Genomic DNA, 16,274 nt, shown 5'->3' with positions numbered 1-16,274 from the left:
TGATCTCTCAGTAGGGGGCCCCTCTCTTATGGCAGCCCATTTCCCATTCTGAGCCACCTGGCGCCATTTTCCGGCTCTCCGTGGCAAGGAAAAGTAATCTGGTTCACGTTTTTAAATTCCGGATCCGCAGAGAGTTGTGGCTGGAGCAGGATCTTTTAATGCTTAGATGGCCTGCTAGTGAGCCAGCTGAATTATTAGCATGTCTTGCATTGATGTTTTGGGGCTAAAACTCTCCTTGGGGCTAAAACTACCTCGGTAGTGACGTGACCTTTTGAGGTAATGGATGACTCTTGAACGTTCGTTCTTTGGGTAGCTAACGTTGGGTAAGTCTAGTCTGCTGTACCTGCGCCAAAACTCTGGTATTTCTCTCTATAGTTTGACCTCAACCCTTTTAAATAGTGAACCAACGTGTTTTCAGCACTTTTATTTCCATGACTGATCAAAACAACTTGTTTTTTTTAATGGCTCTCTTGTCCTCTCTGCAGCAGACATACAGTGAGAAATATTCAAACACAAAATTAAATCGCAATATATAGAATCATGAGTCGTGATACATATAGAATTGTAATACATATCGTATCGGCACCTAACTATCGTGATCGCATCGTGATATTACCGTATCGGGAGGTCCCTGGAAATTTCTAGCCAAGTTGAGCTCATCCAATAACAACAGAGAGGCCTAATTTTATTTTTAAGTTACATGTTTTTCTACAGTTTGCCCTACTGAATGTCACCCAGATATTTAAGCCTTAGGCACGCTATCATTAAGGGTTGGATATGGGCTTCACCTTATAGGGCCTACAAGTTTAGGCCAGGTCAACATTACATTGTGTACAGATTTCAGAAAAGGCTGTGGATGTACAACAGGATAGAACATAAACAGAGTAGCAGCAGTGTGTGTGTGTGTGTGTGTGTGTGTGTGTGTGTGTGTGTGTGTACAGTCACTATAAATGTATGTGCATATTATGTGTGAGTGAACAGATGATGGAGTGAGTGTGTAGGGCTCTGAGAGTGTGCATAGAGACAGTGCAAAACTGAAAGGTCAGTAAGGATACTGCCTGCCGTGCGGAAGCACAGATAATAGTCTTTGGCTTGGGTGGTTGGAATCTTTAACCATTTTCTGGGCCTTCCTTCCACACCGCCTGATAGAGATGTCTTGGATGGCAGGTAGCTTGGCCCCAGTGATGTACTGGGCTGTCCGCAATACCCTCTGTAGCGCCATGCACTCGACGGCGGTGTTATTGCCATAACAGGCAGTGATGCAGCCAGTCAAGATGCTCTCAATGGTACAGCTGTATAACTTTTTGAGGATTTGAGGGCCCATGCCAAACTTGTTCAACCTCCTGAGGGGGCTGAGGCGCTGTCACACCTTCTTCACAACTGTGCACATGTGTTTAAACCATTTTAAGTGTTTATTTTTGTTTAAAGTACCGAGGAACTTGAAGCTCTCGACCTACTCCACTGCAGCTCCTCGATGTGGGTGGTGACGTGCTCACAGTTTCCTGTAGTCCACGATCAGCTCCTTGGTCTTACTGATGTTGAGGGAGAGGTTGTTGCTTTGGCACCACACTGTCAGGTCACTGACCTCCATGTAGGCTGACTCATCGTCGCCGCTGATCAGGGTCAGCAAACTTGGTGTTGGAGTCGTGTATGGACACGCAGTCGTGGGTGAACAGAGAGTACAGGAGGGGACCAAGCACACACCCCTGTGGGGGCCCCTGTGTTGAGGTGATGTTGCCTACCCCCACCACCTGGGGTCGACCCATCAGGAAGTCCAGGATCCAGTTGCAGGGGGAGGTGATCAGTCCCAGTACTAAGCTTAGTGATGAGCATGGAGGGGACAATAGTGTTGAATGCTGTAGTCAATGAACGGCATTCTCACATATGTATGTATTCCTCTTATCTAGGTGGGTGAAGGCAGTGTGGAGAGCAATTGAGATTGCGTAATCTAATCTCTTTTGGGGTGGTATGCAAATTGGAGTGGGTCTAGGGTATCTGGGATGGTGGAGTTGATGTGAATCATAACTAACCTCTCAAAGCACTTCATGACTACAGATGTGAGTGCTACAGGGTGGTAGTCATTGTGGCATGACAAGCATTTCGCTACATCCATAATAACATTGGCTAAATATGTGTGTGTGACCAATAAGATTTGATTTGAAGCCTTAGAGTACTTGGGAACAGGAATGATAGTGGTCATCTTAACATGTGGGCATTACCGACTGGAACAGTTGGTTAAGTGCCAGCGTGTTATTTTTCTGGATTGTTTATAGCCTTGTACAGTTGGTTAAGTGCCAGCGTGTTATTTTCCTGGATTGTTTATAGCCTTGTACAGTTGGTTAAGTGCCAGCGTGTTATTTTCCTGGATTGTTTATAGCCTTGTACAGTTGGTTAAGTGCCAGCTTGTTATTTTTTTTGTCCTGAGGTGGAATGTACACAACAGTTATGGTAGTTGACGTAGAGGCAGCTAATGACTTCATCTTTACAGGAATTTATGGGCTTGATAAAAGTTGCCTTTTCCCCTGTGTTTGTTGTCTCACACATTTGCTTGATGAATGAGATTTCACATTTTAAGTAAGAATGAAGTTGGAAGCCTACTATGTTTTGATTGTTTTGATACAAATGTTGAGACATTTCCCTCGAAGCATGATTCAGTGTCGTCTTTGTATTGGCTATGTTGTATGTTTCTCATACATTGTGATGTTTTCTTTTATGTAGGCCTATTATCAAAATGAACAGTTTAGTTCAGAAATGTCTCCTATACTGTTAGTTCGAAAGCTTCGAGTACCCAGCCACAGAACGGACCAAAAAATGTCCAATTCATAGCTCATTCTGGGGTTGCAGATATCCCAACAAAATAAAGATGCAACATAATATAATTCCTTTGTTGTTTATACAGCAAACAAGCCTCGAAGGCAAGTGGAGAAGACCTCAATTTGTTTTGTGTGATAAAGCCGCTGTGTTCTTGCGGTAGGCCAAGTTCTGCTTCTAATTACAGACCAGGGTCCTTGGAACAAATGCGGGTGCACCGCTCGCAGTTGTGCCTCGGTCTGTTCCTGTGGCCCCGTGTGTGTGCACAGTAGTGCAGACAGATGCCGTTTATGGGCCATATGAAATGACTTCCAGACTTTTTTTCCTTTCTCCGTCTTTATGAAAGAGTCTGCTTCGAAGATCCACTGCTTTTTCTTCCGCTTTGAATCGCTGCCATGGTGCAGGGTTCCTGGGAATAGGCCTCTATAGCTGAAAAACCTCTTATTTCGAGCTCAGTTTTTGGGACTGCCTTTTGGTTTGCGATAAACACGCTTGGTTCATTTCACTCGGTGATATCTAGATTGATCTGCTCTTCTCGCGCTTTAACAATTATTTGGAAGGTGAGGGAGCATGGGTGACATGCTTAGGCCTAGATTGTTGTGCCAGAGTCATCTTAGTGTAATGTTCAGTGAATTTAAACTGATGAAACTATTGTTTGTTGTCAGACATCTACCCATAATGAATCAAGCAAAATGGTTTGAAAATCGAATTAAATCGCAATCACTTAATATAAAAAACTTTGAACGTTTCTTTTTCTGCATTGACTGACCATCTCTTAAACCTCTCTAGGGTACGTGGGATGGTAGCGTCCCACCTGACCAACATCCAGTGAAATTGGGGGGCGCGAAATTCAAAAATAATTCTTACAAATATGTGTTATACATCAAAATAAAGCTTAACTTCTTGTTAATCCAGCCACTGTGTCAGATTTCAAAAAGGCTTTACGGCGAAAGCAAACCATGTGATTATCTGAGGACAGCGCCCCGCATACAAAAGCATGAAAATATTTCATATTTCAACCAGGCAGTTGCGACACAAAAGTCAGAAATGGCGATATAAAAAATGCCTTACCTTTTGATCTTCATCTGTTGGCACTCCACAAGGTCCCAGTTACATCACAAATGGTCCTTTTGTTCGATAATGTTCTTCTTCATATCCTGGCACGCTTCAGTCAATAATCCACCCAGTTTCCCTCCATCAAAATGAATCCCAAACGTTACTAATACACTTTTCCAAACAAGTCAAACAGCGTTTATAATCAAACCTTTAGGTATCCTTATATGCAAATAAACTATCAAAATTAAGACGGAGAATAGTATGTTCATTACCGGAGATAAATAAGAAAGAATGCGCTTTCCTCCACGCGCTTAGAAACACTACAGCCACAATGGGAGCCACCTAGAAAAACTACAATTTCTGGGTCATTTTTCCAAAACCCATCCTGAAACTCTTTCTAAAGACTGTTGACATCTAGTGGAAGCCATAGGAACTGCAATCTGGGAGGACTTGGCCTTATTATTAAAATACTAGCCATTGAAAATAGTGGTAAGCTGAATTTATTTTTGGGGGATGGTTTTTCCTCTGGGTTTTGCCTGCCATATCAGTTCTGTTATACTCAGACATTATTGTAACAGTTTTAGAAACCTTAGAGTGTTTTCTATCTAAATCTACCAATTATATGCATATCCTAGCTTCTGGGCCTGAGTAGCAGGGAGTTTACTTTTGGCACGCTTTCCATCCGGATGTCAAAATACTGCCCCCTACACCAGAGAGCTTAAAGTAGTGATTGACTGCCATTTCTTTTTGATTATTTGAGCTGTTCTTTCCATAATGTGGACTTAGTCCGATTTGGTAAAAGACCATCTTCTGTAAACCACCCCTACCTTGTCACAACACAACTGATTTGGCTCAAACGCATTAAGAAGGAAAGAAATTCCCACAAATTAACTTTTAACAAGGCACACCTGATAATTGAAATGCATTCCAGGTGACTACCTCATGAGGCTGGTTGAGAGAATGCCAAGAGTGTACAAAGCTGTCTTTAAAGATAGGGTGGCAACTTTTAAGAATCTCAAATATAAAATCCATTTTTATTTAAGACTTTTTTTGTTGTTGCTTACTACATGATTCCATATGTGTTATTCAATCATGTTGATGTATTCACTATTATTCTACAATGTAGAAAATAGTAAATATAAAGAAAAAGCCTGGAATGAGTACAGCCGTGGCCAAAAGTTTTGAGAATGACACAAATATTAATTTTCACAAAGTTTGCTGCTTCAGTGTGTTTAGCTATTTTTGTCAGATGTTACTATGGAATACTGAAGTATAATTACAAGCATTTCATAAGTGTCAATGGCTTTTGTTGACAATTACATGAAGTTGATGCAGAGTCAATATTTGCATTGTTGACCCTTCTTTTTCAAGACCTCTGCAATCCGCCCTGGCATACTGTCAATTAACTTCTGGGCCATATTCTGACTGATGGCAGCCCATTCTTGCATAATCAATGCTTGGAGTTTGTCAGAATTTGTGTGTTTTTGTTTGTCCACCCGCCTCTTGAGGATTAACCACAAGTTCTCAATTGGATTAAGATCTGGGTAGTTTCCTGGCCATGGACCCAAAATATAGATGTTTTGTTCCCCGAGCCAATTAGTTATCACTTTTGCCTTATGGCAAGGCGCTCCATCATGCTGGAAAAGGCATTGTTCATCACCAAACTGTTCCTGGATCGTTGGGAGAAGTTGCTTTCGGAGGATGTGTTGGTACCATTCTTTATTCATGGCTGTGTTCTTAGACAAAATTGTGAGTGAGCCCACTCCCTTGGCTGAGAAGCAACCCCACACATGAATGGTCTCAGGATGCTTTACTGTTGGCATGACACAGGACTGATGGTAGCGCTCACCTTGTCTTCGGAAAGGGGATTCATCAGAGAACATGACTTTACCCCAGTCCTCAGCAGTCCAATCCCTGTACCTTTTGCGGAATATCAGGCTGTCCCTAATGTTTTTCCAGACCATCCTCCAAAAGTCTTCTCCTCACTGTGCGTACAGATGCACTCGCACCTGCCTGCTGCCAGTCCTGAGCAAGCTCTGTACTGGTGGTGCCCTGATCCCGCAGCTGAATCAACTTTAGGAGACAGTCCTGGCGCTTGCTGGACTTTCTTGAGTGTCCTGAAGCCTTCTTCACAACAATCAATGATGACGGCACGTGTTTCCTTGCAGATAACCATGGTTAACAGAGGTAGAACAATGATTCCAAGCACCACCCTCCTTTTGAAGCTTCCAGTCTGTTATTTGAACTCAATCATCATGGCCAGAGTGATCTCCAGCCTTGTCCTCGTCAACACTCACACCTGTGTTAAAGAGAGAATCACTGACATGATGTCAGCTGGTCCTTTTGTGGCAGGGCTGAAATGCAGCGGAAATGTTTTTGGGGGGTTCATTTGCATGGCAAAGAGGGACTTTGCATTTAATTGCAATTCATCTGATCACTCTTCATAACATTCGGGAGTATGTGCAAATTGCCATCATACAAACGGAGGCAGCAGACTTTGAAAATGAGTAGTTCTGTCATTCTCAAAACTTTTGGCCACGACTGTAGGTGTGTCCAAACATATGACTGGTACTATATATATATATATTCTTTTTTCTTTTCTTTTTTTCTTCTTTTTATAACATACAGGGGTCCTAAAATTCAAAATGAATGATCCATGCTATGACCACATTAAAACTTTTCCATATTTAAGCTTACGATAAACAACAAAGTCTTAGAGTTTGAGGTTGATTTATCAAGTCTTGATGATTCATAGTTTGTAGTTCATAGTCATTGTTATGTGGAAAACAAGAGGGAAATAAGTATTTGGTGTTGCTGTGCTTTTGGATAACTGAATTAGGAGTTTCTCCTTTAGCTTGATGAAGGTGTGGCATGTGAAGGGAATTTGCCTCATTTGAATGTGAATTGGTTGCTGATTGAGTATTTGCTCTGGAACCTCTATTTAGCCCCAGAGCTCACCAACTGCTGTGGATAAATAGCAGTGTTTGGTTTGGCCAGTTCAGATTGAAATGTCGCTTGTCAGCTAAGATTGAACATTGTACTGACATTTCCTCTTCTTGGGAAAGTTTTTTGTTGTTGTTGGGGGGGGCTAAGTCATTCCCCGCTCTTGAGGCAGTTGGTACTGAACAAGATGTGCTGTATGAAGTGCCGAAGATCTGCTTGCTCCTGAGTGCTAGATACAGATGGTTCCTCTTTTTTAAATCTTGTGCCTGAAGCAGGATAAAGCTGTTTGAATGGCTATGATGATCCACTGCCTTTTTCCATCAACTAGGAAGCGGCTTGCCTCTCTCTGACATCTCCTCTAGTGAGGCCTGGGATTGGTTTACTTGCCTTTTATGGCATCTGAATTAAGTGTCTTTTTTAAGACCACCAATGATCATAAGCACACTTTTCTTTTTTCTTTTCATAGAGGGGTTGGTTATGTCGTGAATTAGCCCATTCAAATCATTGTCGCCAGCCATACTCTATGTGGGCCAGTAAAACTCTGGTAACAGACTAATTATATTGCCCAATGTGGTTGTAACATGCACCTGAAACAATGGCTTTTTGAACACACATTTCCTTTTGGTTGCTCCTGACATCCGCTGTCGCCATTAGCTTTAATATTCCCATGGAACCCTGCAAATTCAGCTCCTGATCATTGAGAAGTGTCCATTGCTGAGGCAGCAGGGTTTTTAGTATTCAAGCCGTCGTGCAGCAACATGAGCAGGACATTGGCACCAAGCTCCCTGTTCCCAGTCTGACACTGCTGCTGGAGTGTGTGTGTTTCTGCTGTAGGTGTTTATGTACACCAGGTGTGTGTGTGTGGATGTGTTTAACTATACTTGTGGGGACCAAAATCCCCACAAGAGTAGTAAACATTTTGGGGGACATTTTGTTTGTCCCCACAAGGTCAAATGCTATTTCTAGGGAGTTTAGGGTTAAAATGAGTTTTAGGGTTACAATTAGGTTTAGGGTTACGAGCTTGGGTTAGGTTATGGGGTTAGGGTCCGGTTTTGAGGTTAAGGAAAATTGGATTTTGAATGTGACTGAATTCCTCCTCCACAAGGTGAGTTATACAAGGCTTTGTCTGGGAGAGCAGGGTAAAGGTGTATACTCCCACATTTCCCATTGCCTAGTGATGGTTAATGCACAGATTGGCCATGGTCGGCGCTGTCAAATTTGTGTTCACCTTTTCTCACTCCCTCATGCACCCTCTTTCCCCCGTTCACCCTCTCTCTCTCCCTCACTCATCTTGTCTCACATTTTCCCACTCCCTCGCTCACCTCCTCTCTCACTCACTCTCCTCAGTCACTCAGCATCTCACTCCCTCGCTCACCTTCTCTCTCACTCACTCTCCTCAGTCACTCAGCATCTCACTCCCTCGCTCACCTTCTCTCTCACTCACTCCTCAGTCACTTAGCATCTCACTCCCCCGCTCACCTTCTCTCTCTCACTCTCCTCAGTCACTCAGCATCTCACACTCCCTTGCTCACTTTCTCTCACTCACTCTCCTCAGTCACTCAGCATCTCACTCCCTCGTGCAACCGCTCATTCACCCTCATTCTCTCTCATGCTCTTTCACACTTCCTCGCTCACCCTCTCTCTCTCACCTATATTACTCTCTCGATCAGCTTCTCTCTCTCTCTCACTGTGCCGCTCATCCTCTCTCTCTCTCTCTCTCTCACTGTGCCGCTCATCCTCTCTCCATTGCTCCAGCAGGGAGGGGAAGAGGAGCTCTTCTTCAGGCTGTTATTTTAGGCAGTTTTTTTTGGAACAAGGAGTGTTTTTCTCTCTCTTTTGTCTCTATTCACACACATCACCAAGGTTATCTCCCTGATGACCTTTCTCTCCTCTGCCATGGCAAGGATATGCTGCCCTTGTCAAGCTGCCATTGTAATATTCCAGGAAATGCAGAGATAGCCTAAGGCCTGTATGGCTCTGGGGATTGTTGCTATGGACTCCCACTAGCTGTTAAACCTTTGAGCTGAAAAGGTTGGTCAAATGGCTTTTGGGTGCTGAAAAGGTAGATTTTTTTCCCCCCTCAAGCTCATTTGGTTTGCCACAGGTTTTTAATGTGTTCTTCCTCCAGCATGTCTTTCTTCTGTCATGGAAAACTGTTCAGTGCTGATGCTTCTTTGTGAGCTGGCAAACGCTGCAGTCGACATGCCTTCAGTCTGTGTACAATCCTTCCTTACCATAAACATCCTCTCTCCCCCTTCCCCACCATTTCTCTCACTCCCGCTCTCTCTCTCTCGTCTAAACTACTCTACTTCTCTTTCTCTCTCCTCTAAACTACTCTACTTCTCTCACTCTCTCTCAACTCTCTCTCTCAACTCTCTCTCTCAACTCTCTCTCTCTCAACTCTCTCTCTCTCAACTCTCTCTCTCTCAACTCTCTCTCTACTTCTCTCTCTCTTCTCTCTACTTCTCTCTCCTTCTCTCTCTCTCTCTCTCCTTCTCTCTACTTCTCTCGCTCTCTCTTTCGGCACGTACTCTGGTTTCATCGTCAGAAAATATCACCTCCCTGTTCCCTGTTATCAAAATAAGGCATGAGTAAAGTCTCGAGTGGTGTTTTGACAAGAGTAAAGCAAGCCGAGTTTCTGTTGCGCTGCAGGGAGGCGTCTATGTGCTTCTATTTGCGATGCCGTGTGCCATGTCTTCGTCAAACACGCTGCCACTCACCACACCAATCACCGCTACTTTACCACACTACGCCATACAGGAGAATCCCCTCCTTTCGGTTGTGCTTCAGTATCAAACTGTTCTTTTCCCAAACCCCTTGACACACAGGGATTGAGGTGTTTGATACGTCATCTGTGATTCTTGATTGGTCCTGATCTTTTAGTTCATTTCTCAATCTTGACTTGCATATTTGGTTGTATTTAAAGGAGAGCATATTTTGTGATTGTTTACGTCTAGATGTGGAACTTCTGAGACGACAGTTGTACCAAACACAGCTCTGGGTTTTGAGTGCGTAAATGATAGGTTATAGTGTGTATTTAATCTGGGCTAATGGTATTCTTCTAATGCTTGACTAAACTAGTGCATCCTCATCTTTCTCTCTGTGACAGGACCAAGCCATGGCGAGGTGGACACACGGGAGTGCTTGTTCTATAACGTGAACTATGAGATCGAGAAGACCAACCAGAGCGGGGTAGAGAGCTGTGAGGGTGAGAAGGACAAGAGGTTGCACTGCTACGCCTCCTGGCGCAACAACTCTGGTACCATCGAGCTGGTGAAGAAGGGCTGCTGGCTGGACGACTTCAACTGCTACGACAGGTCAAATCTCCTACCGTTGTGCCCTTGAGCAAGGCCCTATATAATACTGTTGAGTTGTAGATTAGATGAGCTGCCTTCCTCTGCCTTAAAGACTGGAGTCCTGGGATGTATTCACAAAGTCTGAGAGTAGGAGTGCTGTGCTGGCATCCAGCACTCCTACTCTTCCGCTCTTTATGAATATGGGCCCTGCTGTGGCCAAGAGTGGGAATCAGTGTGTTCCCTATGGTTGTATAGGTGGGTTTCTGCTCAATGTTTTCATTTCCCGAGTGGGATCAATGCCTCAACAAGTGTTTAGAATGAAGCTCATTGGGGTCCCCATACGTCACTGATCGATAATGACTATGTTAATCTAACCATCAAATATGACCGTATATACAACTTTAACAATCACAGTTGGATTTGTCACTCAAGCATTACTGCCTATTGACTTCACATCTGGAATGTGTGTGTGTGTGCAACCTCACACGAGCTTGTCTTCGACATTTCGCTTGTGTTATCGAACATTTTTAGTTTCCATTTCATCTATCGGACGTGTTACTCATCAAATGTTTTTCTAAAGCCCTTTGTACATCAGCAGATGACAACATCTGGAAAGCCTCAAATCCCAAACAGTAAGCAATGCAGACGTAGAAGCATGGACTCCATATTAAATGTCTCTCTGTCAAACTGGAATATACAGTTGCCCTGCGCCCGGCGGGTCCCGTAGGTGCTCCATAACCAAGGCTTCGCTGTCGCTGGAAAAGTCAGGCGGAGTGGTGCTGTAGATTTTTCAACCGCTTGCCGTTGCCATCTATTTCCGGCCTCTCTCCCAAGACCCAGATAAATCGTTGAATAGATGGATCCGGATGGGAAGCTTGAATACAGTCGCTTCTCCCCACATAAACATTATAGAGGAGAAAAAAGGTTTTGAAACCAATCCACTGCATTGTTGTTTACAGAGTGAGACACGTGTACATGGGGTTTAAATGATCAACTTGGAAAGAATGAACATTGTTGTGTTTTATAGTGTTGAATGAGAAGAGCCAAGGTAACATAAAGGGCTTTTGTTTCGGGGTATTTAACCAGAGGTTTTCTACAAGCTCAATCCTAAAGCTGCGTGAGTTCTCACCATGAAAAGGCTGTGTATGAAACCATTCCCTCATCGAGACTGCCAGTGAGAAAGTGGGCCAGCAACAATGACTGATCTTGAAACGCAACGCCAGCAATCCCAGGTTGCTTAAACTAGAGGTCGCCACTTCTTAAAATAGCAGACGAGCAGATCCTCTGGTGCATGTTGGAAATACCAAACATCGAAGTGCGTGACGGGCTTAAGTTGAAAAGCTTTTTTGAAACGCTCGAGACTGTTGAAGACGCTCGAGACTGTTGAAGACGCTCGAGACTGTTGAAGACGCTCGAGACTGTTGAAGATGCTCGAGACTGTTGAAGACGCTCGAGACTGTTGAAGACGCTCGAGACTGTTGAAGACGCTCGAGACTGTTGAAGACGCTCGAGACTGTTGTAGATTAGACTTGGGTAAAGATATGTTATCTTGCCACCACCGGTGAGGAGGTCTGTCCTGTTCTGAATGAACTGTGCAACATATAGTGGGGCAAACAAGTATTTAGTCAGCCACCAATTGTGCAAGTTCTCCCACTTAAAAAGATGAGAGAGGCCTGTAATTTTCATCATAGGTACACTTCAACTATGACAGACAAAATGAGAAAAAAAATATCCAGAAAATCACATTGTAGGATTTTTTATGAATTTATTTGCAAATTATGGTGGAAAATAAGTATTTGGTCAATAACAAAAGTTTATCTCAATACTTTAAGTGGGAGAACTTGCACAATTGGTGGCTGACTAAATACTTTTTTGCCCCACTTTATTACCCTGCGGGAATCCAGGTTCCTTGAATGCATTGATGTAAATGCTTTCATATCGTGTGTAAGTTGATCCTGGAAGCAACAGTTGTCAGTGAACCCTCTAGTCTAGACATACAGTGGATGTCTTTAAAATCTCAATCTTCAAATTTGCATCATGATCACAACCATCCTACTGTTGGGAGTTGGTGTTCATATCGGGACAGCTTGAGGAGACTCCTCCATTTCGCCTGGGCCTCCTTCCAGTGTTGTCAGGGTCGACTGGCTGGCTTCGCCATTGGCTCTGGCTCTTTGAGGGGAGAGGACACTGCTCAATGACCCGCCAGGCTACCACATCGCTGACCCGGGCCGATGTGCTCGGCGCCCCATCAGCAGTATGATGGCGACACTGCCAGTCCTCTCCCTCCTCCTGTCCTCCACAGTGGTCAAGAAGTCAATAGTGTGAGCGCTGCATGGCGATGGATGGGAACGGAAGGAGGAGGAAGGAGGAGCTAAGGGTTAGTTAGGTGTCTGAGCAGGTCATAGGCCCTAATTCTGTTGCCAGGTCGTGTTCATTAGGGTACACACTGGCAAAGCTTTTCTGAACGTCTTGTATCGGAAAACGATATTAAAACAGAGTTTCTTATTGAGCAGTTTCTGGTAGAACCTTCCTGTTTCACTGCTTTTCATAACGGAACCTTCTGAACACGACCCAGCGTAGGGAATAACCACAGGCCCTCTTAAGCACTGAAGTCAGCAGAAAGCTGAGGTGCTCCCTTCTCTACTCTAGACTAAAGTGTTTCCCTTTGACAGTCGCTACAATGTTGTCTTTCTTTTCTCAGGCAAGAGTGTGTGGCGACAGAGGAGAATCCTCAGGTCTTCTTCTGTTGCTGCGAGGGGAACTTCTGCAACGAGAGGTTCACCCACCTGCCCGATGTCAATGGACCAAGTAAGTAGACCTGTAGGACGCCGTCTCTTTGTTACATCCATAGAAAATAGATCTGTCCGCCGGTCCACCCAACACAGAACACGAAGTTGAGTAGTAACATCTCTTCTAATTGTTATATCTCTATGGCTAGGCTACATCTCAATTGCAACGTTCACTCCCATACTCAGTTTTCAAGGGCTAGTCAGATGTACAGTTTATATTGACCTGTATCTGAATGGGCTTTTGTCGTCATTTTGGAGTATTTGATTTTCCCAATCACTGCTTCTTCCATTCGTTTCAGAGCAAATATCATATGCTTTGCTATAGTATCATACTATTATGATATCTTGGTATTCCAACCCCTGGCTGGTGTGAAGTGAAACTCAGTAGGTTGATATTATATTTGACATCAGTGTAAAACCTATACCAGCTGGAAGTTGGTATATGTTGAGTTGGAAGCTCCGCGGGCCTCACCCAGGGTTAACTATTGACTTTGTTCCCAAACGGTCCACAGAAGGGAATTGTAGGGTCTTAAACATGATGGACTGAAATGTGCAAGAGGCCACGAGTATTGAATTACAACCCTTGTTTGCAGACTGCAAGTCTTGAAAAGGTAGGGGCAATTCTGCCCAGGATAACAGCACAAAAATGATATTATTGAGCACACAGACATCTAGACAGCAAACCTTTTTGTCCATTGAAGTCAAAGCAGGGCTTAAAGGAGAAAACAATACTGTGTCCCTACCTATTCATATACCTGCCTAATAGTGTACCTACCTAATACTGTACCTGCCTAATAGTGTACCTACCTATTCATATACCTGCCTAATAGTGTACCTACCTAATACTGTACCTGCCTAATACTGTACCTACCTATTCATATACCTGCCTAATAGTGTACCTACCTATTCATATACCTGCCTAATAGTGTACCTACCTATTCATATACCTGCCTAATACTGTACCTACCTATTCATATACCTGCCTAATAGTGTACCTACCTATTCATATACCTGCCTAATACTGTACCTACCTAATCATATACCTACCTATTCCTATACCTACCTAATACGCTACCTACCTATTCATATACCTACCTAATACTGTACCTACCTAATATTGTACCTACCTAATACTGTACCTGCCTATTCATATACCTGCCTAATACTGTACCTGCCTAATACTGTACCTACTACCTACCTAATACTGTACCTGTCTAATACTGTACCTACCTATTCATATACCTGCCTAATACTGTCTCTACCTATTCATATACCTGCCTAATACTGTCCCTACCTATTCATATACCTGCCTAATAGTGTACCTACCTATTCATATACCTGCCTAATACTGTACCTACCTAATAGTGTACCTACCTATTCATATACCTGCCTAATACTGTCTCTACCTATTCATATACCTGCCTAATACTGTCTCTACCTATTCATATACCTGCCTAATACTGTCTCTACCTATTCATATACCTGCCTAATACTGTCTCTACCTATTCATATACCTGCCTAATAGTGTACCTACCTATTCATATACCTGCCTAATACTGTCTCTACCTATTCATATACCTGCCTAATAGTGTACCTACCTATTCATATACCTGCCTAATACTGTACCTACCTATTCATATACCTGCCTAATACTGTACCTACCTATTCATATACCTGCCTAATACTGTACCTACCTATTCATATACCTGCCTAATAGTGTCTCTACCTATTCATATACCTGCCTAATAGTGTACCTACCTATTCATATACCTGCCTAATACTGTACCTACCTAATAGTGTACCTACCTATTCATATACCTGCCTAATAGTGTACCTACCTATTCATATACCTGCCTAATACTGTACCTACCTATTCATATACCTGCCTAATACTGTCTCTACCTATTCATATACCTGCCTAATACTGTCTCTACCTATTCATATACCTGCCTAATACTGTCTCTACCTATTCATATACCTGCCTAATACTGTCTCTACCTATTCATATACCTGCCTAATACTGTCTCTACCTATTCATATACCTGCCTAATACTGTCTCTACCTATTCATATACCTGCCTAATACTGTCTCTACCTATTCATATACCTGCCTAATACTGTCTCTACCTATCATATACCTGCCTAATACTGTCTCTACCTATTCATATACCTGCCTAATACTGTCTCTACCTATTCATATACCTGCCTAATACTGTCTCTACCTATTCATATACCTGCCTAATACTGTCTCTACCTATTCATATACCTGCCTAATACTGTCTCTACCTATTCATATACCTGCCTAATACTGTCTCTACCTATTCATATACCTGCCTAATACTGTCTCTACCTATTCATATACTGCCTAATACTGTCTCTACCTATTCATATACCTGCCTAATCATATACCTGCCTAATACTGTACCTACCTAATCATATACCTACCTAATACTGTACCTACCTATTCATATACCTGCCTAATAATGTACCTACCTAATCATATACCTACCTATTCCTATACCTACCTATTCATATACCTACCTAATACTCTACCTACCTAATACTGTACCTGTCTAATACTGTACCTACCTATTCATATACCTGCCTAATACTGTCTCTACCTATTCATATACCTGCCTAATACTGTCCCTACCTATTCATATACCTGCCTAATAGTGTACCTACCTATTCATATACCTGCCTAATACTGTACCTACCTAATAGTGTACCTACTATCACTCTCTACCTATTCATATACCTGCCTAATACTGTCTCTACCTATTCATATACCTGCCTAATACTGTCTCTACCTATTCATATACCTGCCTAATACTGTCTCTACCTATTCATATACCTGCCTAATACTGTCTCTACCTATTCATATACCTGCCTAATACTGTCTCTACCTATTCATATACCTGCCTAATACTGTCTCTACCTATTCATATACCTGCCTAATACTGTCTCTACCTATTCATATACCTGCCTAATACTGTACCTACCTATTCATATACCTGCCTAATACTGTACCTACCTATTCATATACCTGCCTAATACTGTACCTACCTATTCATATACCTGCCTAATAGTGTCTCTACCTATTCATATACCTGCCTAATAGTGTACCTACCTATTCATATACCTGCCTAATACTGTACCTGCCTAATAGTGTACCTACCTATTCATATACCTGCCTAATAGTGTACCTACCTATTCATATACCTGCCTAATACTGTACCTACCTATTCATATACCTGCCTAATACTGTCTCTACCTATTCATATACCTGCCTAATACTGTCTCTACCTATTCATATACCTGCCTAATACTGTCTCTACCTATTCATATACCTGCCTAATACTGTCTCTACCTATTCATAT

The 16,274-nt window shown here is 42.8% G+C and overlaps 1 protein-coding gene across 1 annotated transcript in view; it reads left to right on the top strand.

Annotated features, from left to right (window-relative positions):
- Window positions 1-16,274, top strand: part of LOC109909823 (activin receptor type-2B) — a 53,914-nt gene that overhangs the window by 22,148 nt on the left and 15,492 nt on the right. The window contains exons 2-3 of the mRNA XM_031796750.1: window positions 9,920-10,127; window positions 12,808-12,914. Coding sequence (XP_031652610.1) covers window positions 9,920-10,127; window positions 12,808-12,914 — 315 coding nt within the window. The remainder of the gene's footprint in view (window positions 1-9,919; window positions 10,128-12,807; window positions 12,915-16,274) is intronic.

The sequence above is a fragment of the Oncorhynchus kisutch genome, linkage group LG18 (assembly GCF_002021735.2).
Source record: "Oncorhynchus kisutch isolate 150728-3 linkage group LG18, Okis_V2, whole genome shotgun sequence".
In the NCBI taxonomy this organism is placed as follows: Eukaryota; Metazoa; Chordata; class Actinopteri; order Salmoniformes; family Salmonidae; genus Oncorhynchus; species Oncorhynchus kisutch.
The sequence above is the reverse complement of the archived record's forward strand: the minus strand, read 5'-3'. Positions and strand labels throughout refer to the sequence as shown.